Source organism: Phaethon aethereus (assembly GCF_964289735.1).
Source record: "Phaethon aethereus genome assembly, chromosome: 21".
NCBI classification, from domain to species: domain Eukaryota; kingdom Metazoa; phylum Chordata; class Aves; order Phaethontiformes; family Phaethontidae; genus Phaethon; species Phaethon aethereus.
This window is the reverse complement of record NC_138597.1, coordinates 8,786,677-8,813,645: the sequence shown is the minus strand read 5'-3', so window position 1 is coordinate 8,813,645 and position 26,969 is coordinate 8,786,677. Positions and strand designations below refer to the sequence as shown.

At 60.5% G+C, this 26,969-nt stretch overlaps 1 protein-coding gene across 1 annotated transcript; it reads right to left on the bottom strand.

The window, feature by feature from the left end:
* Positions 1-1,848: 1,848 nt before the first annotated feature.
* TP73 (tumor protein p73) lies at positions 1,849-26,693 on the bottom strand (the record flags this gene model as incomplete). The annotated part of the gene is made up of 13 exons (XM_082009329.1): positions 1,849-2,169; positions 3,862-3,955; positions 4,870-5,002; positions 5,173-5,327; positions 5,651-5,775; positions 6,097-6,185; positions 6,669-6,811; positions 7,227-7,336; positions 7,761-7,876; positions 8,000-8,186; positions 19,176-19,421; positions 25,278-25,401; positions 26,635-26,693. The coding sequence occupies 13 exons, from the start codon at positions 26,691-26,693 to the stop codon at positions 1,849-1,851; spliced, it is 1,902 nt and encodes a 633-aa protein (XP_081865455.1).
* Positions 26,694-26,969: the final 276 nt, after the last annotated feature.

Sequence of the window (26,969 nt, the reverse complement as noted above, 5' to 3'; positions counted from 1 at the left end):
TGTTCTCTTAGGACACAGGTTCACATTTCAGCAACGCTAAAGGAGTCGGGTTCCTAATCAGCGTAGTGGAGAGGGGCGAGCGGCCTCGCGGGCGGTGCGCTCGCACCTGCGGCCCGCCCCGGCTGCGCGAGTAGAGCAGAGCCCGTTGCCGAAGGGCAGGAGGGAGAGGAGGCCGCCTCCTGCGCGCCGAAGGCTCGGAGCTGCCGTTGGACACCAAGACGAAGGCAGCAGAGGGAGGACCTGGGCCCCGGGCTGCCATTGCGGCACGGAGTTCACGCTCGTTTTCCTTGCGATCTCCCCCTCGAGCTGGGGCCTGCGAGGAGAAAGCGCATCTCTGAGCCCTGAACGTCGCAGGTGGGACTCGAGCTCTTCTATTGCTCTGCTGGTTAGAAGGGCTTTGCGACGGGTCTCCTAGCTCCTTCCCCGGCCTCGGGCGGATGGGAAATAGTTGGAGGTCTGCCTTCTGGAGGCTTCCGTCGCGGAGGCAACGCGGGGAGGAGGTGGAGGAGTGGAAGGGTGCCGCGCAGCGTCATGGGTTTCTGCATGGGTTTCCTCGGGCCACCCGAATTCTCGAGTGACCCAAGGTTGAGGGGGCAAATGAAGCAGCTCTCTGCCCGCCCGCCCGCCCTCCGTACAGCGGCAGCCCCTGTACCCTGCTTTTCAGGGACTGGTGGGATGTCGCCTTTCAAAACACGCCGTTTTGAGCTGTAAAACTAGTTTTTAGTAGGGGAAGGAGGTCACACGCGGGCTTGCGTCCTTGCTTTCTGCTGAGGTTTTTTCCCCAGCCTGAATCAACAGACAAATCGCGCCTGGAAAAAATGAGCACAAACAGAAAACAAAAGTGGAAAGACCTCACACGGTCACCTAGTCCGTCTCCTTGCTCCAAAGCAGGATCAAATTTACACCTCCTGTGTCCTTGCTTGCCAGGCCTAACCTGTCTGCAAAGCTCCCCTGAGGGAGCCGGGAGGGATTATCCAGACCTCTGGCTTCCCAGGAGGATTCACAGGCTCGCCCCCTCCTCTGCAATTGTGTCAGGGGAGGAAAAAAAAAATTGAATTCTGAATAGACGAGGCTGGAGACATGATTTTCTGCATGTTTACATGCTGGAACATGAAATTAATTTACTTGATGCTATAGTGTCTCAGGAGTAAGTTTTGATTTTTATAGCTTACGTGAAAATAAATCTTTTTTCTCCTTACAGCACAATGAGTATACTGTATGTACATTTGCTGCTGTTTATATACACAAATATTTAAGGACATGAACACATCGAGAACTGACAAAACTTTTTCTGCTCTACAAAGAAGCAAAGGAAACGGGAAATATTGGCAGTCCGTCAGGAGAGCAGATTGCGTCGCGTTGCATCAGTCACTGGCAGACATCTGTACGGAAAATGGGACCGGTCAGGGCTGAGTCCTTTTTACGACGACGACGACCTGTCGGCTTTGGACACCAGGGGGAATGCGGAACGGGGGTAGGGAAGCGGTAAGGAAGGCTGGTCTCGCGAAGAGAAAAACATGCCATCCATGCCGCGCCTGTGGGCTGCAGGGATCCTCCGTTAAACCACGAACCAGCGTAGAGCACCAGCAGGTGCCTCCCTGCCGTGGCAGGCAGAAAATCCGGGCACCATTCGGTGAGCTGGCCTGGCCGCCCTCCTCTTCCCCTCGACTCTCTGCCGAAGCCACCGCGGTTTCCGCTCCGGGGCGGGTGCCTGCCGCGCGGGTCAGGGCCGTGCCTTCTCACACGGCTTGCAGTTCCCCTCCGGACAACAAAATTGCGCTTCTCCGGACAGCCAAGGCTGAAAATATTTTCATTTCCCCCCTGTGGTCTCTTGCCTTCTGGAGACCCTCAGTTGATCTCTCCCTCCGTGAACTCTTCCTTTATGGACTGTTTGCGAGATTTGCAGTCCGGGAGGTCAAACCCAAAGTCTGCCCACTCGTCGGCCCCACCGCGGTTGGGGATGGTGATGGTGTGGCGCACGCGGAAGTGCACGGCCTCCATCACGCGCTGCCGCTGCAGCTCGCCCGAGCTGCCGATGGAGATGGTGGAGGCGTTGCTGCTGGAGCGGATGAGCTGCTGGGTCCCATAGTCGTGGCTCTGTTTGAGCTCCTGCAGACCTCTCCAGATGATCATCCTGTACTGCTCTGGGATCTTCAGTGCTCCGAGATCCTGGAAGAACAACACTGCTGAGGCGCAGCCGGCAGAGACGTGACCATACCGGCGGGAGCGAGCCCCGGACCCCTGAGCTTGTGCTTGCCCGAGCACCCGGCGGTGGCGGGGCTGGACCGACCCTGGGTCAGGGCAGCAAGCCCGCGCGTGCGTCCCCCACAGGCCATTTCTCGTTTGTAACTGACAGCCAGTTGAGCAGTTGCTCAAACTCAGCTTTGCAGGTCAGAAATCCGTTTTCCTTTTTTGGGGGGTGGGTTCACATCGCACTGATGGGATAATGGGAGGGAGGGGACGCAGATCACAGAGCAGCATGTGGAGCGTCCTCGCGTCTGTTCACCCGGGCGAGGAGCCGTCAGCCAGGCTGGCTTCTCCTGCGGGATGGCTGGAGCAGCGCGTCCAGGTACCGCCGGCCCCCGGGGGGTCCGACGGCCGCGGGGGACTGGCCGCGTTGCCGGCGGGGGCCGGCGTCGTGCACTAACGCACCGCAGTGGGCCATAGCAGGCTCGTACGATGCCAAGGGCTGCGATCGTACAGCCAAATGAGGTCAATAACCTCGGGACTGGGGGGCCTGCACCGGAACGAACACCGGCGCAGCGGGGAGCTGCCAGAGATCCACGTTAATGCCAAACACAGAGACTCACGTGAGCGTTAACCAGAGAAGATAGCGAGTATGCAATTAGTAATTACAAACGCCGACTCGGACACACAGCTCAGCAACCTGATACAAGTTTTGGCTATACCAAACGTTTCCTTTGACAGCTTACAGACGGTGACGGAGTTAGTTCAGAAAATGGTCCAAAACCAGGCTAAGGTTACACAACTGGCCCCAGCTACCAATGAAAAATCATCGTGTCACCAACAGCCACATCGCCAAAGCGTGGTCTCGTGTTTACTGTAGCTGCCAGGTAGACGATGGCTGCTACAAACTGCTTGGGGGGCAAAACGGGATCGGGGCAGGAGCTAGTCTCGGCCAAAACGCCAGCTCTGTGATTTAGAGGGCTTGCTATGGCTCAAAGGGTTTAAAATGTTACTATTTTTTCTTCCCCTGCCTCAGTGCCTCCCTCGCTACCGTCACCGAGAGACTGCGCTTCAACTGAGAACGGCGGCAGCCGAGGGCTGACGCTCTGTGCAAGCTCAGGTACTTCTAGCGTCCCCTCCCTTGGTTGTCATGCCGGCTTTTGCCTGACCTGGGCTCTTTCATTCCAGGGTTTCCTTAATACGAGTGCCCCGGGTGTGACTCCCTTCTTCAGCCTCTTTCGCCTCAAATATGAACGGGGGAAGAAGGAAGATCAGGTCAGAGTCAGATTTAAAACTCGCCGAACTGCAGCGGAGGTGCTCCCGCTGGCTCGGTGGGCTTTGGCTTATGTTGCTGAGCACCTCAGCTGGCTTTTCTGTGTAAGGTGGAAAATCTACCTGAGGTCTGGTCTGGGGATCTTTTCGCTCTTTTCTTTCTGACGGTCTGGAAGAACCAGCTGAGACTATCGTGGTGGCTGCCAATGACTGAGCTACTGCTACGTCCAAAGGACCGGGAGCATGCGTAAAGGAGAGTCATAAATCCTGGGGAGCATATACTCTGTGTGACAGGTCGGTGCACAGTGTTTTCCCTTTCCTTTAAAATGGTTTTGTCCCTGCTTTTCAGGTCAACAGCCGATAGAAACACGTGGTAAGAACAGATCTTCCCAAAGCATTTACCTCTATGGATAGGTTCTGCAGGTGGTAAATATTCTGTAACCCTTGTGAGGTGAAATAGTCGATGCAGTTTGGACACCCCAATCCTGTTAAAAAACTGCAGAAAAAATTTGGAAAATAAAGCGGCATTAACTTCTCCCGAATATAAGCTGCGCTCGCAACCATCGCTGTAGGGGCAAACCGTGTTTCAGGTGGTTGAGAAGGTGGGGGGGCTGCAGCACGCTCCTGCTGCCCCCGGCCCCGGCCACACTCCCGCAGCCCTGCCACGCAGGAGGGCTGCGGGCGGGCGGGAGCTCGCCTTGGGGGGCCCCAGACGCTGGGTCCGGCTTTTTCTCTCTGGCTGTTGCCGTTGGGACAACGCTTGGGAGCGTTGGGACTATGTTCCTAACACTACAGTTTTTCTCCTGCCCTTCAGAGCTTTCGGCTGAGAACCTTACTGGGAACAACCTGAGGGAGCTGGAGCTACCTGGGGGGCAGATCCGCGACGTGCGCCGGGGGAGTTTGCACGTCGCGCTGGGCCGCGGCTACGCGCCTCTGGATCAACCGCACGCGCAGCCTCCCCGATGGCGGCGGGGTGTCTGTCAACACGTCTGTGGCCTTTGTAAAGAGGGACACGTTAACGAGCGGCTGCAGACCCGTTAATGCGTTCCTGATGGAAGTAAGCCACGTGGAGCGATTCCCAGACATCGCTGGTAAGGAAGGGGGAAGTTCACAAAGCTACGTGCCTGTTTGACGGGCAGGAATGGACTCTTGTTTTAATTTTTAATTAAGCAGGGCTGGATTACCAGGAGAGAGGTATATGAGGGCAATAGAGATTTCTGACTGGTAGGTAGCTAGGCTTTGCTTTCTGAGTTGAGAAGAATTGTCTACGTGATTGCACGAGCAGCGATTTCTCAGTTGGGACCAGTGGCCAGTTGACCAGTTGCTAGACAGATCTGAGGGTTAGCATGAGGGACAACAGCCAGAAACGTCAGAGGACGAGACAGACAGGGCATCGGACACCTTCCCTACCTGACGAGGCTGGGATCGGGGTTGTAGGGCGGAGGGGGTGTGCAGTGTGATCCGGAGACCATAGACTGGGACGAGTGGCCGCCATTCATTTCTCCGTTGGGTTGCATGGGGTGGCTGTTCAGCATTCCGGGTCCTAGGCAGCGGCCATGTCAATGCAACACATAGATCCGTTAGACATCCCCCCCGAGGTGTGACAGCCACCCATTCCCTCAGCGGGGAGCCTACGGTCTGAGGGGCAGGCAGAGCCCCTGCCAGCACGGACGGCTGCGGGCGCCGTGGCGCCCGGCGAGGTGCGGACCTTACCCATCGGCCCCAGGCTGGGCACGGAGCCGGAGCTGTGCTGCGCTGGCTGCGCTACCAGCTGGTTGACAGAGGGCAGCTTGTTGATTCCTCCACCGTGAACTTTATTCATGGGGGAAAGGACAGGACCGTAGGAGGAAGGCGTCTGCAGCTGACTCCTGCGCGGGGAAAGCCAAGCGGCCGGTCAGCCTCTGGTGGGTGGGATGGAGCCGCCCTGCCCCATCCCAGAGCTCCCCTCCGGCCGACCGGACGTTCCTGCTGAGGCTTCAGGCAGCCGTGTTGCTGCGGGCTGCGGCACAGGAAAGCCACTTCGCACTGACGGCGGCTTCACGGCACTAGTCAGCCCTGCCTAAGCATGAGGTGTCTGGCAGGCGTGCGGCAAGCTGGTGGGCCAGCCTCAAACTGGGTGCTCGCTTGAGGGGCTGCTCCCCAGCCTGCCCCGGCCGCGGGCTCGTGGGGGGCTGCGTGCGGTGGTACTTACTGCCTCTGCAGGAGCTGCTGCTGCTGCTGCCGGTAGGAGTCAACCAGCTGCTGCGGGACCAGCTCCACCAGCTCCAGGCTCTCCTTTATCTTCATCAGGATCTCAAAGTTCTCCCGGCCTCGCACCTGGAGGAGGGAACAAGCCCAGGGTTTCGCTTTGTTCCCGTCCCGCCTGGCCGTCTTTCTCGTGGCCCCTTTTTTCCACCTGGCCACACAAGTTGCAGTGTCACTGTGGCCAGGGACAATCTGGGATCCGGGACTCCCTTGGACATAGGCGTTTACAGATGCTTTTGCTCCTGTTCTCTAGGTCTCTGCATGGGCCCTGTGCCTGCTGCCCTCCGGGAGACCATGCAACCCCGTCCTGCCCAACACCACATCCCCAAGGCGTTTCTCACAGAGGTGACGCTGCCGCCGAGCTCTCAGCCAGCGTGGCTCACGGACACTTACAGGCACGTAATACATCTCCTCCTCCCCGTGCCTCCGTTTCTTAACGCCGGCCCCCAGTGCTGGGATGCCCTGGGGGCTCTGCTTGAATGCTGGAAAGGGGAGAGGAAGAGCGTTAGAGTGCTGTCCTCGGGGAGAGAGGAAGAGCATCGGCATGCTGTCCTCGGAGGGCAGGACGCAGCTGGGAGCACCTTGGCTCCCTGCAGGATTTAAGCTCCAGCCCTTCACCTGGGTTTTGGCATTGATGTTGCCCCTTTGTTAGTAATAATAGCGAAGAACAAATATATCTGGCCACGAAAGTCCTGCGCTGGCACCTTTGCGCTCTGGAGGGAAAAGGGAATGGGTCCTATCATGTGACTTCAGGTTTAGTCAAGAAAGGTCAAAGCCTCGTGCCTGGATGTGGATTGGAGCCTGAGCTGCTGGAGCACCGTGATTTTGGGCGTGACTGGAAAGGAGCAGAGGCAGAAGCATCGCAGGGCTTTGAGCGGCGAGGGTGTGCAAGCGCTGTCCAGGAGCCGGAGCTGCGGCGGAGCAGTGCCCTGAGCCCCCCTCCCTCTCCCAGCAAGGGGACTCACTGCGTTTGTTGGCGTTGCCGTTTTTAGCCGCGCTCTCGTTCAGGGCTTGCTGCTCTCGGTAATGGTCTTCGTCGGCTTTGCGGTCTCTGCCGGGACAGGCGCAGATCCGGCCCTCGAACGATCTCCTTCCTAGGACTTGGCCGCTGGGAGGAGAGAGAAATCAGTGACTATTTCCGCTTGGGAAGCGCATCGTGGCTCAGTCCGGCCGAGAAACCAGACTGGCAAAGTGTCTTCCCCTCCCTCCGTACCCGGGGTTGCTCAGGAAACAGTTGAGCCCCCCCAGGTCCTGGGTGCAGCGAGCCCCTCGGCAGTAGCCTTCCGGGGGAAGAGGAGCTCCTGAGGCTGAGGAAGGCTCCAGCTGCAGGGGGAGAAGCCGACACCGGGCTGGGCCCTGGTCCCTCCATGCCAGCAGAGAAGAGCCTTTCCTCTGCTGCGGGCTGGGGCTGCGGGGGGCTGCCACATCCCCTTCCCCTGGGGGTGCTGCCTGCAGGGGCGGGCTCCTTCCCGCAGGACCCCGGCCCTCCCGCGGTGCCCGTCCCTGCTCTGACAGCCACTCACTCTCTCGTCTCCAGGGTGATGATGATGAGGATGGGCCTCCTGTTCATCCCTCCCACGCAGCTGCTGTTGCACATGAAGTTGTACAGGATGGTGGTGAACTCGGTCCCCACCTGCCCGGGAGGGGAGAGCAGGCGCTGAGCGGGGAGTGGGGGGTGGGAGGCAGGCTGGACCCCGGCACGGGGCCGGTGCCTCGGCAGGGTGAGCCGGGGAGCACCGGCAAGGGTGGTGGTCCCAGCGGGGAGGAGGGGACTGTACAAGGACTGAAGGGGATCAGCCCTGGCTCCCCGCTTCCCAGGAACGGGCCGCTCTGGGGTGCTTCGGAGGGCTGGGAGCTGCGGAGGCTGGAACGCAGCTGCCGCCGGTGCGGGGAGCAAGCAAGGGGTGGCCTTAGATGTGCCGGAGCGAGCAGGACGCTCCCGCCTTGGTGTCCTACCAAGCAGCCCTGTCACCAGCGGGTTTGCCCTCCGCACCAGCAGAAGCCTGGCCAGAGGCAGGGGCTGCCCCGGCCCCCCCGCCCCGGGAGCAGCCGGGTACCTGCGGGGGCTCGTAGGGCACCATCACGCTCTGCCGTCCCGTCACGGGGTCATCCACGTACTGCGAGAGGTTGTTGCCTTCCACCCGGATGAGGTGGCTGGCCGGGGCTGACTGGCCTGCAAGACAAAGCGCCGTGTTGGAGGACGCGGCTGTGCAAGACGCGCGTCCTGTGCGCGCGAGGGCCGCGGGGGAAGGCCGCCGGCGGGGCGGCCCCGGCGGAGGGGCAGAGCAGCACTCACCGTCGTTGAAGTCGCGGCCGAGCTCGTGGTTGGGGCAGCGTTTCACCACTTCGGTGACGTGCTCTGCCTTCTTGTAGACGGGCATGGCCCGGATGATGGTGCCCGGGGGCGGAGGGGTGGACACTTTGATCTGGATGGGGCATGTCTTTGCGATCTGACAGTAGAGTTTCTTCAGCAGGGGAGAGTACTGGAAAAGAAGAGAGGCCTGTTGGGTGAATGTGGCCGGGGCTGGTGGGGCGGCAGACGCTCCCGTGCCTGCCCGCGGCTCCCTTCCCTGCTGGGGGCTTGTGCTGGACTCAGGCTGATGCTCCCGCGTGCACCGACGCGGGCGTTTTGCTCCCCCCGGCTCCTCTCATCCGCCCTCCTGCTGCTTTCCCAACGCTCCGAGAGAAACACAAATGCGGCAGCAAATTAAAATAATGACTCGTTATAAAACCAATTATCGCCTAGTGTATCGCAGCCATGCTGGAGGGACCGTGCCAGCGCAAAGCCGCTCCAGGTACCGGCAGAGGGAATCGCCCCGGCAGCGCCCGGGCGCCGTGGCAGCTCCGTGACGGATCGCGGCGTTGCGAACGGCTGTTGCACGTTCCCAGCGCGTTGTAGGGGACGGCGACCAGAGGAAATTCAGCCTGTCTTTGCGGTAACTGTTTATTCTCTAGGCTCAATATTTGGTTTTCCCCTGGAAATATTTAAATGTGACCAAATCCGCCCACGCTACATTGGATCCGCTTTCCACGTAAACCAGATGCAACCACCTACTGGGTCCAGGGCCGGGCGCCGTAGGAAGGCTTTCCCAGCTAGCTGAAGACCTGCAGCAAAGCGGGAGCACCCGCTACGCTGTGACTGAGCGGAAATCTTGCCGAAAATCAGCATAAACCCTCCTTCACTCATCACTTGGCCCATTTTGGTAACGTTACCCCGAGTCTGTTATTACACGCAGCTCCTGGCTGAGCCGAGGGCGGGGAGCTCCGAGGGTGCCGACGTACCGCAGCCTGAGGAAATCATGCCTAACGTCGTTAACAGAATCACAGCTAATTATGCAAGACCCGGAGTTTAAACCGGCTCACGGCCACTAAAAGGCTCCTTGTGAGGCCACAGCAGGATTTGCTCGGTTAGGAGCGAGAGGCAAGCTCCTCACGAGGCCCGTGGAGCAGCTTGGTACAGGGGCTGCTGCTGGTGGCCACTGAAAAGGGGAAGGGAACGGCAGCCCAAAGCGAGCGGCGAGCCTGCGCGCCAGCCCGGCTCGCAGCCCCGCCGCACGGCCGAGCCCCTCGGTGGGCGCAGGCAGCCGGTCCCGGGTCCAGGCCGACCGCGAGCGAGCGCCCGCAGCGAGGCAGGGGCTGGCAGCGTGCGCCGGGCGCGAGGAGGCAGAGCCTGTCCTTCGCCTTCCGGTAAACGCGCGTCTCGGCTCCCAGGTGCGGGGACGCGCGCTTCCCTTCCGCCTCGCCGGTGCCACGCTGTTTTCCATCTCACAAAGAATGTGTTTGCTATACAAGCGCCCACCCCTGCCGCACAGGGAGAAGCCAGTCCCTGCATGGCGGGGCATGTTCCCGCCCAAAGTATTTTATCTCATCCCCACAACATAACACCCGCTGCCAAGAAAATACCACCATGCAGAGTAGTTGTGAGGATGTTAAAGCTTGTCCTGAGCCATCCCGGTACAGGTGTGCTCCCTGCGCCGCCGCCGTGCCGAGCCGCCCGCTCCGCTCTCCCCCGGGCGGGGGTCTTTCCGAGCCGCGGCCGTGAGCCCAGCCCGGTGCGCCCGCGTGTCGGCCTGCCGGGGCTGGGTCCTGCCGCCCCGGGCACGGCGAAAGAGGCGGACGAGAGAAACCATCCAGGCGGTGTTTGTGTGTGATGTGAGGGGGAGAGGCTTCTGCCGAGGCAAACCGCAGCGGCTCCCGCCGCGGGTGGCTGCCTTGGACCCACGGTCGGCCGGCAGCAGGTACCAGCTCCCAGCGGGGCTGGCGGGGGGTCTGTCCCGGGGGTCAGAGCCTGCTCGCTGCTAGAGAGAGCAGGAAGGTGCCGTGGTCGTTCAAGGGTGTGATCGGGAGGTGTAACGTGGAGCTGCATCTGGCAGCAAGAACTAATCCTCAGTATCGGAGTTGCCCGGAGCGAGAGGACACTTAGAAACACCACCTTTCCCTGAAACCCCCGCTTTCTGCAGACACCTGATGCTGCCGACCGCACGTCAACGCCGCGGCCCGGTCGGCCTCCCGCGTGCGATCCTGCGTCCCCAGCCGGGATCGCGCCTGAGCTGGAAGCACGGGCTCCGCTTGGAACGCACTTACCCCCTCGGCCCGGCTGGAAGAGGGAGCTCGCGCGTGGCCGCGCCCACGTAACCTGCTCGCCCGCAGCGCGACGGGGGTTTAACGTCCTCGTTTTGAGGAGACGACGCGGCAAAACAAGGGTTATTCGGAGGGGGGCTCTTCCTTGCCAGGTGTTAAAATACTGACAACTCCTGTCAAAGGATCCTTTCATGTAGACATTCCCGGGCAGCCCTCAACATGCCCGGGAAATATAACTGCTCTGGAAGAGTGGAGGTGCATTATGGCAAGTTCTTTGGTAACAAATTCTCTCATTATACCATGTTATGACATGGATAAATCTCTGTTAAATAGCAGAGCGATTGCCCCGCAGGGAGAAAGGCTGCCGCTCAACACAGGCATGCCTCCACTGATAACCTTATCGTGTCTTAACAGCTCCACGATTGCCTTCAAAGATCTTTCCACAATAACAAACTATTCTTTTAAGGAACTCCGTGCTCCTAACTCTGGGCAAGAAAAGTCAGGGCTGGGCCGTGTGCGGCCGCGCTCCCGGCTCCTCGCAGCGTGCGGCCGTCCGGCAGCCGCCTCTCCAGCCACTGCCAGGGCAAAGCGCTCCCGGTCTCGCGGGCCCAGGCCGTTCACGGCTGCCGGGCGAATGAGCGTTCCGCCTCTGGGCACCTCCGGCCTTTATTTTCAGCTCCTGCTCTACCCTTTGGACCGTTGGCGTCTGCCTCCCCAGTTACCTTACTGCTAAGGCCATCTCTGTTCATCAAAACTATCAGAGTGCCGCTGGAAAAGGCAAATTATTTAAGGGCTAGCAGTAGATCAGCATTAACCTCTGTTCTCTAGGGACTTGGTACCCCAAAGTGTCTTTAGAGGTTTCACCTCCACGTTGAAACGTGGTTACTTCTTGGGCAAGACAGCGGCCGCGCCGAACGTGATGGGAAATGAGCATCCCCGGAGCCCCATGGTGCAATCGGCCGCTGTGGGGGTTTACCAGGGTCACCTCGGTACCGCCGGTGCTGTAGCCAAGGAAATGTTTTGCGCATCGCAAGATCCGAATGAGCTAGTGCCCCACAGCTACGGCTCCTACGGCTGCAGCCGCGAAGCGGCCATAAAATTAAGCCTCGCCATCCGCCACTGCCCACCCTGAGCAAGAACCCAGGGCCCGCTCTGGAAGAGGCCACCGCACTGCGCAGACCCGTAGCCGCTTCTCCGGCGCAAGAAGCGAGAGCAGGGAGAGGCGTGTTTCCCCACGGATACTGTCGGCCTCGCGTGAAAAAGGACCCGCATCTTCTGCGTGGAAAGACCTGCCGGCGAAGTCCATCTCCCCCCAGCCCTCCCTGGGCAGCAGAACCGCTAGGAGGATGTGTCCCAACAGATTCGGAGCCGATAAAATCTTATTTATCTTCAACTGTTGACACTGAAGCGTCTAGACTTGCCTGCTTCGGGAGGGCGGCAGCCGAGGCCTCTTTCTCTCTTGAAGGAAATGATTTGCTCAACAATTACTTTTTCCACAAATCCTCCCCCCTCCTCCCTACCAGCCTCCTCCTCCTCTACATTCCAGGCTCCTCATTAGCTCGACTCTAGACGTGTCCAGGACTGTAGTCAATGGATCCCAGTAAAGCCACTGGCCTGGCAAGAGAGGGAGAAGAAAAGTGCTGCCTCCGGCTGCTAATTTCCTTGCGCTCCCCAGCAAGCAGCTGCGGAGCTGCATCCTGGGACAGGTTCGGACAGATCGCGGCGGAGAGGTGATAATAATGTGTCTGTCATCTTACTCAGACATGTAGCATCTTGCAAACCGCAAATACCGTTAACCGGCTCGGACGAATCTGTTACGACAGATCCTGGAAGACATGCCGACTGCAGAGCTAATTTTTTCTTTCTAATTTTTTTAATAACCGCTTTTTAATCACCGGACTCTATAGCTTCTCGCTGAGCTGGAAATTCCTCCCAAAGCGACGTTATTGCTCGCTTACCAGCAGCCGGGTTCCAGTCTGGCCGGTGCAGCACCGCTGCCCAAGAGGAGCTCATCGGACGGCTGTAAGCGATGCCCCAACGCCTGCGTCCACAAGCCCCGTGCCACGGCCGTGGTGCTTCGGGGTGATGGCCGGGGCACCGCCAGCCGTGTCCGGGCCACGGGGGTCCCAAGGCGCCTGGCAGAGCCCCCGGCCTCTGCGCAGGATCCCGCTGCTCAGTCTGGCCATCGGCGGCCGCGGGGAGCCGCGCTCCCGCCGGCGCCGGGACAGCGGCCGCGGCTCGGGGCCGGGGCCACCCCTGTGGCAGACAGCGCGGGGAAGCTGCGCGCGCTCCGGCCAGCGTTCTGCCACCTTTATTATCGTGCCATTACTGCTAATTAAAATCCCTTGGTTCACCCCCAAAGGAGTCCTCTCCTTTCCTTCCCCGGTGTGCACATCCTTAAAATAACTGCCAAGCGGGATCACGGCCGTTCTTAGTCATGGCTCAAGCAGCCAGCGCTGGCACGCTCGGGGGTGGTTTTAATCTTTTCTAGTAAGTCTGACTCCTTCTGCCTGTCTGGATAGCCGGGTCCCCGACCAAGCCGGCGCTGGAGCTCCCTCTCATCCGCAAAGGAAGCCGAAAATCCAGCAAGACGCTTATCTCCTGCCGCACCGCCAAGCCTGGGTACGGGGAGCAAGCGGGGAGGGGAGGGAAGGAGAGGCTGAGCCGGGCTCGGGAGTCGCTGCTGGGAACGAAATGTGAAGCCGGAGCAGCAAGACCTGGACTCGGCGCGAGGCCGCAGCCTCTTGCAGCACCCCGGCAGGCTGCGCCAGGCCGGAGGCAGCTGTGCCTCCTGCCTTCTCCCGGCCCCGGCCCCGGCCCGGCGCGGGAACGTGCTTAGCCGAGGGCCCGCCCAGCGCCTCTCTCCCCACTCCGTCAGGCGCCGGGGCTCCCAGGAGGGCTTTCAGCCGTGCTTCTCGTGGCGCGGGACGCGGCCCCACGTGGCGGAACCCCCCGCTCCCGGCGGTGCGGCGGCAGGCCCCACGCCCGCTCCCCAGGCGCTGGGCTGGGGCGGCCGAGGCGGGGAGCGCCGGTGGCTGAGCCACCGGGCTGCGGCCGCCGCCGCGCTCCCTGAGACCGCGCCTGGGCCGGAGCGCAGGGACGCGTTTCTTCCTGCAGCCTATTTATTATCTCGGCTCCTCCGGCGGGTCCCTCGGCCCCCACCTCCCCTGCGTGACCCAAGCGTAGAGGAGCTGCCGGGAGCAACCTCGCTTCCCCGGTGCGTCCTCTCCCGTCTCCGCAGCAGTCCCTGCGGGAGAGCGTTGCCTTCCCGCCGGAGCAGTGGTTGCCAGTAAATCGTTCCCTTGACCTGTGCATACCATACACGTTCGAGATAGTGGAGCTGATAGCGGGATCGTGTTGGAACATCGCACACTGAATTCCTTTGCCTTTTTTCTTAATTCCATTGTGTCTGGAGCTCCTGGAGCCTCATCCACGCCCTGCGAAAGCTGGTGGAAAGCCTCCAGTGGGCTGGCTTCAATGGGCTTTGGAGCAGGCTGATGCTGAGGTTGCTTTCCTACTTCTGGCACGCCAAAATATCCACGCTCTTCTGCCCAGCTACCCGGATAAAAACAAAGATGTTTGTGGCCCAGAGGCAGATGTACTGAGCCATGCCCCCCGCGCAGCTCCAGGCTGCTGCTCTTGGACAGGTACCTCCCTAAAATCTGGAAAGGAGCCCGAGCGCTGGGACGCGGACGGGTTTGCCGTGGGTAACTGCTGGACGGCGTCCGTCCCAGCAGGAGCACCTCACCTCGGCTTTGAGCCTCGCCAGCCTTTCCATTGCAGGCTGGTCGCACCCCAAAGCAGCAGGCAAGACCCTGGACATGGCCCGGACCTCCCTGTGCCCACGCCTGGGCTAGGGGACCCCCCACCTGCTTCGCTCGGGGGTCTGTCTATCTCCCCCCAACTCCCAGGGCTCTGTGCGAGCCCCGGCAGCTGCCCCGCGCCGGGGGCTCGAGCCCCCGCGTCCTTTTGCAGCCAGGCCACGGGAGGCCAAAGACCCTATTAACACTTCTGCTGGCTCCGGCGCACGCGGTAGCGGTTTAGAGGGGAGCGAGCACCGATCCGCCGCAAACCCGACTTGAGAAAAATACTAATTATCTATCAGTTACCAGCTGGCCGGCGTGGCAAGGGGCTGCCTGTGAGAAAACAGCCGAGATCGGCTCGCGGCTCTAGCATGTACGGGCAGCTCCGGGGAACCGAGAGTCCTGATAGCTTCCAACAAGCAGGCAGGCTGCCGGCATGCCCCGTCTTGCAGCGCCGCAGCTCCCGGTCCTCCTCCCAGCCCCGTCAAAGCAGCCTACCAGAGGGGGGCTTCAAACCTACGGGGAAAACCTTATTTTCGGCATCTGGCCACTGCTCTCTGCTGATAAGAAGGCCATTAAAAATGAAAAGGGAGGCGACCGCAGCCTGGAGAGCTTCCTGCAGCACAGACTGGCACGGCCGCTCCGGTTCGGGGTTGTGGCAATGTGCGGTGCTCAGAGGCCACCGTGGGAGTCAGGACGCCCGATGTCACCCACCTGCTGTCCGGCACCCTGCATGGACAGAGCAGGTTCTGGTAACGTGAGCACCAAAGCCGTGTCCCCAGTCTTTGCCCCTTCTCCGTTCAGCCACTTCCTATATTCGGAAATTCAGCATTTTAAGGCCAGAGAGAACAGATGATGAGCCTCTGGTTGGATTCCCTACACTGCTGGCCTAAGATCTCTGCCCACTCGTTCTGCGTTGAGCCAGCGGTGCCTGCTTGAAGTGCGGCTTATCTTTCGAGAGATATGCAGACTCTTCATTTGAATACTTCAGGAGTTGGAGAATCCACCACATTCACATTCCTTGCCTAAACTGTTCCTATGGTTAATTAGCCTCACTGTTAAAAAATTTCCACCTTGTTTCTAGTCTGAATTTGCCTGGCTTCAGCTTCCAAGCACTGGGTCTCATTATGACTTTTTCTATTAGATTAAAGAGCTGTCTGCTATCAGAAACCACCTCCTGTGCAGGCTGCGATCAAGCCTCCCTTCCTTTTCTCGTGGAGACCTCGCACGCAGAGCGTCTCTCTGGTATCGCCCTGCAAGGCGTCCGTTCCAAACCTTTCATCTTCTTTGGATCTCCCTCCCAAACCTTTTCTGTTTTGTCAACGGAGGGTTTGAAGTGGGGACGCGAGGGCTGCATGTGCGCGCCGGGGCAGCGGGCTCGGAGGTACCTTGCTCCCCTGGCCTGGGTGACGCTCGCCCGCCCAGCCCTGTAGAGCAAGCCACCCCGCCATGCAGATGGCTCATCTCCAGACGGCCTTTGGCCACTAGCCCTGGGCTCCCTTAGGAGCCTCCTTTCCTAAGCGCGGGAAATGGATAACGCCCAGTGTCCCAGAGGAATAGCCAGAGGGATTCGGTCAAAACCCTTCAAAAATAGGAGCCTACACGCTTCCATCAACCAAAGCTTATGTAGCGCAAAACTACGCCAAACGGTTTGACAAGACGACTCGCAGCGAAGTCTTTGCTCTGGCACTGCCTGCACCCAGCTGTCAGCTCCCCCGTGGCCGGGTTCTCTGCGATCCGACCCCCGACCGCGGGAGGCCGCGGAGCTGCCTGCCTGGCAGAGCCTTCCTCAGGGTGGAGGGCTCCCCACTGCTCCAAAATGCCTCCCGGCAACGTGCTCCGCCGAATTCGTGGCCAACGCTTGCCACGGCCCTGGCCTAAATTATTTGGTGCAGTTAAAGTACCCGAATGCCACGAGGCTTCCCTAGCCACGGATGAAATGGGCGGCGTTGCTGCTTTCGAAGTGCTGAATCAACCCATGTGTGTCCTTTAGCGCACCAAGATGGTTAATTCAGCTTGGCAGGACCAGCACCGAGCTGTCCGATGTCGCTGTTCCCAGCCCCGCTGGCCGTAGGCTTAGCTTTCCTTCCCAAGGGCCTGCATGTCCTAGCTGCTTTCCTAGGCTTACTTGTACGCTCCACACACGCACGTGCACAGTTTATGTAGAGACTCACGCTGCATACGGGCGTTGTTATTTGTACGTTGACTGACTGGCAATACGTAACGTATGGCTAATGGCTGGATTCCTTTCCCTGTTTAACCAGGAGAGACTTTCAAGCGCGGCAGTGGCGACGCAGAGCTCAAGGCGAGTGGGAGGAAGGCAGCAGCCCCGTCTTCCAGCCCAAGAAATGCAGCTGCGTGGCTGTGACAGCCATCAGCCGGGAGGAGACGGAACGAATCTGGCTGTCACCGCAGCAGGACTGCCCTTCGTCTGGCAACCTCGGACAGCCGGACAGCCTGCGCCCGCATCAGCGGTCTGCAGCGGTTGCTCTTTCAATGAAACATCCCCCATGCTCTCCAAGGTGCAAGACGCAGCCAACCCACTTGTGTTCTCCACGAGGCTCAGCTTCAGCGCAGCGAAATCTGGGCTGGTGGGCGCTAGTCCTGCAGCCAGCCTGCGTTCAGGGGATGTGCAATCACCCCAGCATCGTGGTTCGGAGGGCCACCCGTCTCACCCCCTGCCCTGCCGAGCATTAAAGCCAGTTCTGGCATTTAACTCCCCCACTCCGGACCACTTCCCAGGAGCCCCCCCTCGCAGCCGCGCGCTCGGCAGCCCCAACTCCCGGCTCCGGGAGCATCCTCGGCAGGTGCTTACGGCTGCCCGTGGCACGTTCACCAGGCACCTTGCGAGTCCAGCGGCTCCCCCGAGTCTAGGAGGGCTCTCATGGCATCGGCATGGCACCGGCGGCTCCGATGTACAACGGGGACCTTAACGCAAAGGCTTGAGAAAAAGACCGATCCCAGCCTGAGCAGCACAGCTCCCAGCACGGGGTAACGCCGAGACAGTCTGGGCTCCGTTTGGAGAGATCTCAGGCGCCTGGGATGGCTCCGGCGAGGGAAGGGGGCCGTCACGGGCTCCCTCGCCACCTGCGACTGCCTCGGGAACCTCTTGTTGCTCCCTCTGCTCTTTGGGGACAACCAGCGAAAAGGCCCTTAGCGGGTTTTTGGATTTACTCCCTGTGGCTGCAACACGCATCGTCCGGGACCATTTACCTACTGCTAATTGACGCAAGCACCGAGAGTATCGTTAGTAGGTGCTCTCTCCGTCTCTTGCCCTGCGTGAACACTCCCTGCCTGCAGCGCTGCCCAGAGCCGCGTCTGCTCCATCCCAAAGCCACCCCCGGGCACTGCCAGCTGGGGACAGTGGCGGGCGAGCGTCAGGCACTTTCCCGTCCCCCTCCCTCTGCGCCGGGACAAGCCGGGACAGGACACCCTGCATCACTGTGGGTTTGGGTTCCATTCGGATGCTTCTGTGGCATGGCAATGCCTCCTTCCCCTGTGCAGGTCCTGTGCAGCTCTACTTTTAGCCGGCATGAGTTATCCCCCAATAGGGATCGGAGCGGGCTGGCCTCACGTCCTACCCCGAGGACCTTTGGTTTCTTCAAAACCTGATGAAATGCATCCTTTAGCAACGTCTTGCAAGGGAAGACAGTGCAAAAGAGTGAAGACTCACCTATGAGGGTGAGCGGTATTTAATCGCAGTGCTGGTCCCAGCACGAGCCAGCGGCGAAGCTGTGAAGCTCCGCTGACCGGACGCAGGGAAGCCGCTCGGCTGCCCCACCATGAATTTGGCTGCATTCAAACACCGGCTCGCTGCCGGCTTGCTGCTGGTCGTCCCACTCCGCCTGCCTGCCGGTTTTCGCAGCAGAGACAGACCCGGCGCTGCGGCAGCTGCCGTAGCCCGTCCCCTCCTGCGCCCTCTCACCGGGAGCAGCCCGCCGTGGAGCAGCACCCGCCGGCCACGGCCCGGGCTCTGCCTGCACAAAAGCGTCCGAGGACGCTTTCCATCTACCGCGGGAAGGACGGTCTTGGCAATTAAACACACCGGCTTCCAAAAAACAAAGTCATTATCACACCTTGGGCCGATCTGTCGCCCCCGGACTGCCCTGCCCGTTCCGTGACAATGTCAAACGGCTGCCCCGGAGGAAACCCCATTGCTCCCTCGTTGTGTCAGCCATCTCCTCCCAGCCTTTCTGCTCCGCTACCGTTTCCCAGAGGGGAAAACCCGCCTGCCTCAAGCATGCCAGCTCTCCCAGGCACTCAGGGAGGCGTCCGCCGCAGAAATGCCCGCGCCACCGGCCGCAAGTGCCGTTTGTTCTTAAAACTATAGGGACAGCGCTGCGCTGAGCCGAGAGCCAGCATGCGAGTTCAGGACGCTTTGCCGCAAAAAGCAAAGCGGCCGGCGTTCGCTCAGCCCGGTTCCTGGGTCGCTGACCTGCGGAGGACTCCTCTGCCGGGCTGCAGACCTGCGGTCAGACCAAACCCGCATCTCCGCTCCCGAGGACCCGGCGGCTGCGCCCATATCACCCCACGGCACGATGCTGCGCAGCGACCCCTCCGTGATTAAAAACCTACTCCATTACTTTGCCCTGGCTTCTAGAGGCTAAGTTACTCTTCCGATACGAGTTGAAAAAGGATTGTACATGAAAAGCAAGACTTGAGGCAGAGCTGAGGACAGCCCCAGCAGATGCCAGCAAAGGTGCGTCTCACCCACTGCCTCGCCTCTGACAGCGGTCGCTGGCGAAACGTAGGGAAGCGCCACGAACAAGGCAGATGCTTTCCCAGGACATTTCTCCAGCTTTGCGATTGTTGGGGACATTCACCCACGGTTTAGGGAATTGCTGCGAGAAAGGTTACATTCGAACCTCCACGCTTAACGGCCCTCGCGGGAAAATCCCTGCAAAGCAAGCACCGCTCTTCCCTTTCCAGGGCCACCCTGCACTGGCCAAGTCCCCGTCGGGTGCAAGCGTGCCCTCCGTGTCCCGCTGCAAAGCACCACCGAGACATTCGGGTGTTTGCAGCTGGCCCCAAACCCTGTCTGCAGTGGCGAGCATCTCTCTAGCGAAGGCAAGAAGACATGCGACTTACTGTCCAGGTGGCTGACTTGGCGGTGCTGGACTGCTGGAAGGTCACCTCAAAGTGGTGGGGACCCGGGTAGTCGGTGTTGGAGGGGATGACGGGCGCTGGGGACATGGCGTCGAAGGTAGAGCTGGGCTGCGAGTAGGGCGAATGCGTTGGGACATTGGAGGTGTGCTCGGAGCTGTAGGGGCTGGCGGAGGCTGCTCGGCTGCCGATGCTCTGATCCATGCTGTTGTTCAGCAAATTGAACTGGGACTGGAGGAAGGGAAAAGGGGAGGAGGGAAAAAAGAAAACACCAGCCAGTTTAGAGACATGGAAACCTCAGCCACGCTTCTCCAGGGCTCCAGGTGTCCTGTTACAGCCTCCTTAAAGGGCCAGCGTGCGGCAAAGCCAGCCAAAGGCGCTGCGCTGGGTCGCCCGGCTTTTCGAGCAGGTCGCCGCTTGTGGAAGGGATAAACCCAGCGCGCTTAAATCACTCCCTCCTGCCAGCTCCATGCTCGCTGGAGTCAGCAAGGGGCCGAGATCCCTGGATTTCTAGCGCATCTGGCTGCGCAAAGCCGCTCTTGGGCTAGCGGGCCAGCGGGCCAGCGGGCAGGGATCACCCTGTGGGAGACGTCCCGCGGCGGGGTGGGGAGCGACGGCCCCGTCCCGTGCGCAGGGCTGTGCTCGAGGGTGGCCTCTCCGGCGGCCACAGCATCGAGGCCCGGGGAAGCCGCCCTGGCGCGCAGCGCCGGCGTGAGGCGACCGCCAGCCCTCCGGCGAAGGCGTCGCTGCCTTCGCGGCTGCATCGCTGAGAGCCCAGCCTGTTTTCCAAGCACCTCCCGCACGTGTCCGCTTGTCGCGGATGTACCCACGCGCAGCACTTCTGGAAGCGCTTCTCTAAGAAGAGGCAGCTCTGGACGGCGGTTTCTGTAATTCATTTCCTAGCCGGGATGTTTGCTTTCAGTGGCTTTCACTGATGCAGGTCTAATTTGGGGAAAACCTCAAACCGACAAAGCGCGTAGCTGCGGTGCAGCACGCTGCAGTGAGGTCACGGAGCAAACGTACCCATTTCGGCGTGTACTGGCTCTCCTTCCAGACACGCTGGACCAACTCCTGACTTTTTGCAATTTTTTTCTTACTCCTCTTCTGAACAATTACTGTCAAATACTTCCAGTAAGAGCTGGAAGCTCTTTTTTCTGTGAGCATAGCCTAAGTGAGCCTACGTTCTCACAAGCCGCATGGCTAAAGCGGTCTCAATCTTTCATCTGAAAATCAGACCAAAAAATCAATTTTTCTATAGCAGAGAAATAAGCTAATACTAAAAAAAACCCCAAAAACCTGAAGCATCGCTCTTTCTCAAAGCAAGTGGGATGTTTTTTTCCCCAGAAATCTGCAAGTCCCGCGTGGCTGAAGGGCCGCTCTCCCAACCTTTGCAAGTCCCAGAGGTGGGCGCTGCCGGTGACCACCTGCAGTGGCCACTGCGTCGCCACCCGTGCCCGCAGCAGCCTGCGTCGGCGGAGGAACGGGGCTGCCCGCCCGCGCTCCCCTGTGGCCCAGCTCCGGCGCCCCGGCGAGGCCCTCGTCCCTCCGGCCACCAGCACCCGCTGGGGCAGCTCTGGGACACCGTGAGCTGCTGGAAGACGGCCGTCCCCGTCCCTCAGCCCGGCGGGCGCAGCCATCCGCCTTCTCCGAAGGGCCGCGAGGCTCACGGCTTAGGAATCGAGAGACATGTTTTAACTTGGGATCCCAACCTCACCCAAACGTCTACGATGCATAATGGTTTAAAGGCAATCATCCTTCTCCAGGAAAGTTCTCCCAGTTGTCTGCATCTCTCGCAAGGTCGTTGGAGCCTGTGACTAACTGGAGGAATGCTGAACAAGATCTGGCTTGCTTTCACACGTACAGCCATTTTCTCCCCTAAAATATGTGCGCAAACCCCTCTATTCCTTCTCGCCGCTCTATAAATAGCCCTGCCAAAGACAAACCACCCCGTCCAAGCTTTCCACCCGGAGAAAAAGGTACGAGAAGCTTCGGCAAAACGAGCGCTGGAAATGCACGGGGAAAGCCCTTGCCGTCCAGCCGGGAACTGCCGGGGCAGCCTCGGCGGCGGGCGACAGCGGCTGGAAGGCGTGCCGCGCGAGGCGCGCCTGAAGAGCAAAGCTCGGGCCTCGACCTGGAGGAGAGCAGCGAGGGGAAAAGGGGTCACGGCTTGTCCAGGCCGAGCTGCAGCCCAAAAAATCCACGAGTATCACAACCGAGCTCTTTTGTTCTCAAAATGATGTTTTCGAATGGGCTGCACGCGTGCCGTGGGCCCAGCCACCTGGCTACGTGGGGAGCGGCGGCAGAGCCCGGCACGTGCGCTCCTGTGGTGCCTCACCTCCTGCCGAAATGGGAAAAAAACGGGAAGCCTTTCACCTCCCGGCAATATTTGCTGCTCGGGAGCGGCGGGGAGGGCTGGGGCTGAGGCGGCCCTTGGAAGCGGCCGGAAAAAACGCCGCAGAAGTCGCCCCCCACCATGATTTTGTGAGTTTGCGGTGCTTGGAGCCGGGGCTGCGAGCAGCAGAAGCCTGCGGCCGTAAAGCTTAACGGGCAGGTAAATCGGGACCGACCCCCTGAGAAGAGCATCTCGACCTCCGCACGGGAGAGGGCCCCCCCTCGGGGACAAGGACGGCTTCTTCGCACCCGAAGGAGATGCGAGAGCCAGGGCGTCACCTCCGCGAGCCGGGCTGGCCGCCCCGAGCCGGGCACCCCGGCCAGCACGGAGCAGCGGGCAGCGCCCGAGTACCGGAGCTCCAGCCATCTGCTGGCAGAGATGCCCGAAGTCAGGTGCGGCGGGGGGAAACGACCAACTTGCTTTTACAAATTGACTCCGTTTTGGAAACATTCCCTTAGAAGACAAGTCGAAGGCATGAGCGTTTGTGTGTGTACGTGGGTGTCAGCTTGTGCCTGTAAGTCTGTAAATATACGCAGACATTATAAATATATATCTATAAATAAACAGAAATATATACATATATACACATTTAGCCACACACGTATATAAATATTCACAGCAGCGTTCTCCCACCTAACAGCACTATGCTACAAAACGCACCTGGTACACATGTGCTTTACACCGGCATGCGTGAGACAGAAAAGAGGAACGAGGTAATTTCTGGTCGGGAAGCGCAGCACCGCACCTTTCTCTGCCTGCACCTAACTTTTCCCAATGCCAGAGAGCAGACGACAAACCCTTTTCGCTGGGGCAAGCAGCCTCAGCGCTTGAGGACAAGGCTGAAAACGTGTCGCCTGCAAGCGCAGGTACCGTTTCATCCGCTCTGCCCTCCCGGAGACTTTAAACCAGGGGAGCAAAGCATGCCATGAGCTCGGCTGAGGAGGTCCCCAGTGGAAGAGACACTGGTGCCGTGGTACCCAGCACCGCCGCGCATTCCTGGGACGGATGCTGCAGCTAACACCCCTCCCGTCCGCACCTACGCGCGTGAGGGAGCCCATGCCCTTTGCACCGCGGGTTTAATCCGCACCTTGGGCTCCGCAAGCGGGCAAAGCGAGAGGGGAATGCCGACCGAGGCGCCCAGGCTGCCGCATCCCATGCCGACACGGGTTACGGCTCACGGCTGGGGCCGGAGCAGCTGCAGCTCCTCCACGCAGCCGCGGGACAGAGGAAGGCTTGTGCCATACCGAGCCCCTGGCGTGTCCTGGGTGGCGGCGGGCACGGAAGCTCAGCTGGCAGAGCCGCAGCCTGTGCCCAGCTCCTGCCTCGGCGGCCGAGGACGATTTCAAATCAGGAGCAGCAAGGCAAAACCCGTAAACAACAAGTAGCACCTACCGTGGTATAATGCTGCATCGGGTCGCTAATGTACAGCATTTTAGTCGTCTCGGGATTCACGGAGCGCCAGGCAGCGTCCTGCCACAGGAGTCATGGGGTCGGGGACGGCCGGAGCATTAAGGCAGGTGGAACGAGGGAGCGCGGGAGCAGGGCCGGGGCGGGCAGTGCCAGGGATGCTGCGCCGGCCACCCGTGTGCCGCCGTGTGTTGGTTTTGCTTTTTTCATCTCCCTTAGATCTGTCAACTAGCTGCATCCAACAACAAAACGGGGCCCACCCCTTTCCGTCCCTCATGACTATTCATTAAAGCACAGGGCAGGCCCCAGCTTGCCCAGTGATGGACTGGGCAATACCAACCATTCCCACTGCAGGGAGCGCGGGTGTCCAGCTCCACCATCACACCCCACCAGATTCCTCTCCGGAAAGCTGCTTGCAGCCGCGCCGGGCTGGAAACCCGCTCGGCCGGCACCCTTTACCCGCAGACCGAGCTGGCTGACCTTGCAGCGCCCGGGTGATGCAGCGAGCGCTCCGTATCTCAGAGATTATCGCTATCTAGATGGAGAGATGTGGGTGGATGTGGACAGATGGGCATCTAGAGGATAGGTGTGGATCGATAGGGATGGATGCCTAGACAGATATCCAGCTGGACAGACAGGGGTCGATGGATAGGTAGAGATCTGCGGCGACCGGGCAGGTTTCCTTCCCACTCGAGGCGGACGGGGGAACGGTGTTTCCTTCAGCCGCGGAAGGCTGCAGACGGAAGCGGATCAGCAGCCCAAAGAGTGGCATGGCGTCTTTTGCAAGGCAGACCCAGCATGCGCCGCCCGCCTCCCGCCGCCGCCGCCGCGCACGCGCGGACCCACGCGCAAGTAGGTCAGTGGCAGCGGTGTACGTAAAGCCTAAAGCCTGCGCAAACCACCGCGTCGCCTCGAAGCAAAAGGGGTGGCTGAGGCCTCGTTCACATCTTTAATTACAGCAGCTCCTCCCACAGCACCCTGCAACAGGTTTTTAGGAGCAATGCATTGCCCATGCGACGCTGGGAGGGAGCGTGATGCCGGGCTGGAGGGCAGGTCACGGAGCGTTTGGGCGGCCTGCTCGCAGCCACCGAGCACCGTCACCGGGTGCCGCAGCACCCGCTGCACATCCAGCACCGTCAAGCACCACGAGCGGCGGGCGTCCCAGCGGCCCCTCTGCCCACGGGTCTTGCCTTGTGTTCAGGCCGGCAGCAGCACGTTACCCGTGCGTTTATTTTCATGTATGCCCGCCTGCCACGCGTCGCGGTGATGCCAGTCGGCGAGAGCCGGCCGCGGCTCACTGGGAGCTCAGCGCCGCCGCGCCCGGTTGCACAATGGGCCAGTGTAAATATTTACTACCGGGACGTTAGCCGAGCGAGGGCCAGGAGCCGGCTCTGCCCTGCCTGTGTGCGGCCACTGCGCTCAGAGCCCCGCGAGGCCAGAGCTTGCCCGGCTCCGGCAGCACCCCGGGCTGCACCGTCTCCCGCCGTGCTCGGCTTCGCTTACAGCGAAGAAGAAAGGTGACGGGAAGCTCAGCGAGGGGCAGCTCCCCAATTAGCGCCGCCGCCCCACCTGGTCCCTCTGCCAGGCTCCTGCCCGCAGCAGACAAAAGGCTGGGGAAGGAGGGAAAGCGAGCGAAAAGAGAGGGAAAAGGGGGCTGGGGGAGGGGACGCAAGCTGGCGAGGAGGGAAACGGCGGCTTTCTGGAGGGAGAGGCTGCAACGGCCAGCGTTGCTTCAGGGATGCTCCTGGGAGGCCGCCCCCCCGCCCGCTGCGCTTTTCAAACCCTTTGCCTGAGACGGCGGCGCGCCGGCTTCTTGGAGTGAAGGGCAATGGCACGGACCCTCGGGGACCGCGGCGGGAGCAGAGCTGGGCGTTGGGAGCGCGACGCGCCCCTCCGGCAGCTCTGCCTCGCCGGCAGCTTACGAACGGCTTTTACCGCGCAGCGTGCTTAAACCGGAGCGAATTCCACTCTCCTCCTGTCGAGGAACCGAGCTCCACCGCCCCGGTACGGCACAGAGCCCGGGCTGCTGCACGCAGCAATGTTATCTGTTCAGAAATAGCCGCTATTTTACGGAACGCTGCACCATCTGGCCGCAACCTCGCAGCGCCGGCATCGATGACAGGTTCTCAGACCCTGCAGACGTGACAGCAGCGCGGCGCCTGCAGTGGCTGTGTTCGGTTCATGAACCAGCAAGCATCCCACCTCCTCCCCCGAGCCCCCGACCCACTGCGGGGAAAACAGGTTTGTGCTTGATGCAACTCCCACTTGCGCAGGCTGAGCACACTCACCATGACCGAGTCATTCATGCTTCTCATATGGAAGACGTCCATCGTGACCTCTGTGCGGTTGGAGACCTCATTGCTGCCTGCGTGGTTGGCCGGAGGGAGGTCGAAGTAGGTGCTGTCTGGCTCCCTGTTGGAAAGGCGATGGCAGACCGTCAGCTCTCCGGCACAGCCTGCACCACCGCCCCCAGCAACTTGCGATTCCCTTGAACCTTGTCCCCTTCTCAACTTCTCCCTCCATCCTCTGCAACTTCTCCCTCCATCCTCTGCTTTTATTTTCAGACGGCAGAGCAGGCTTTGCTCAGGCATACTGTTGCCTGGTGGGTAAAGCAAGCAGAGATGGGAAGTTCTTCATCTGCCCCAGCGTATGTGTCACCTCGGAATGTCTTTAAGTGAGAGGATACTGAGGAAGGAAGGCAAAGGATGGCATGAAGCACAGTCCTTCTTCCTTGCTAGAAGAGAGCGTGCGGCTCAAGGGCCACGTGACTTGCAAAAGTCTTGGCGTGACTGGAAGATGCTTAATGTTAGAAAATACCCATTTTAATTAGGCAGCCACTGAGCCTCATGACCTCATGAGTGGAGACCGACGAGCAAGCACACGTCCTCCCAGGCTTGGTCCCTGTGACCCCTGCCACAGCGCAGGCAAGGGTCCCAGCCGAAAGGGGACCTTTGCTCTGGCCCCGTCACCATCTCCATGCGGCCCTGCAGCACTGCACCCACAAACGGACCTCTACATGAGACAGACAGTGCCACGTACCAGCGCCGGCCCTAAGGGCCACGGTTCAGCTTCTAAGGGCCCTGGGGACGTGGCCCGGCTGCTCTCCTCTATGCGAGGATGAGTCGGTGTCTCCCCTTCCCAGCTGCTGCTGAGGCATTTCTGCTCCCCAAACACCTTTGCCTCCTCGAGCGAGAGGAAGCGCGCCCCAGTGCCGATGTCCGATGTGCGCGGGGGCAGCCGCGCTGCGGGAACGCTGCGCCGCGCTTCGCAGCTCTCCTGCCTTTGCATTTACAGTGCGCATTGAAAGCGCTGGCGGCCGCACCACCCTTTTCAGAAACAGCACCCAATTCCTGGAAACAAGGTTTGCGGGGCTCTGGCTTCAGCACATGCATGCTCCGCCGCCCTCGAACCGCCTGCCGTCACCAGGGCAAAAGGGTTTGCCAAAAGACATGGCCTGAGCAGAGGGATTGGAGTCTGGGAGCAAACTTCCAAACGTGGAAAAGGAATACGTGAAAACGGGAGCGTGCAAAAGAAACTTGCCTCCCTTCGGGCCCCAGCGACGCTACGTGCTAAAACAGATTACGGAGCAAAGAGCTGCTTCTGCCTCAGAATACACCTCACGGGAAATGAACAACCGCCACTTACAGTGTGCTCCAGAGGTGCTCAAACGTTGTGCCTTCATCAGCTGGAGACGACTGGGACATCTTCACTGAGGGGGAGTCTGCCAGAGGATAAATCGCCCTAGGGCAAAGAGAAACGGTAAGGTTAGCACTGCTGGAGTGCCGCCGCACATCAGTGGAGCGGCCGGCGAAGGGCAGGAGTTTCCCACCTTGCTCCCGGTGGCATGGCAGGGACCGGAGCCCCTGCATCACGGGGAGACGCAAGGAGCGGTGTGCGGGAGGGGCAACGCGAGCTCAGCCCACCCTGGAGCCCGCTGCGCCGAGAGACGGCTCACACAAGACAGAAGGCGGCTGGAAACA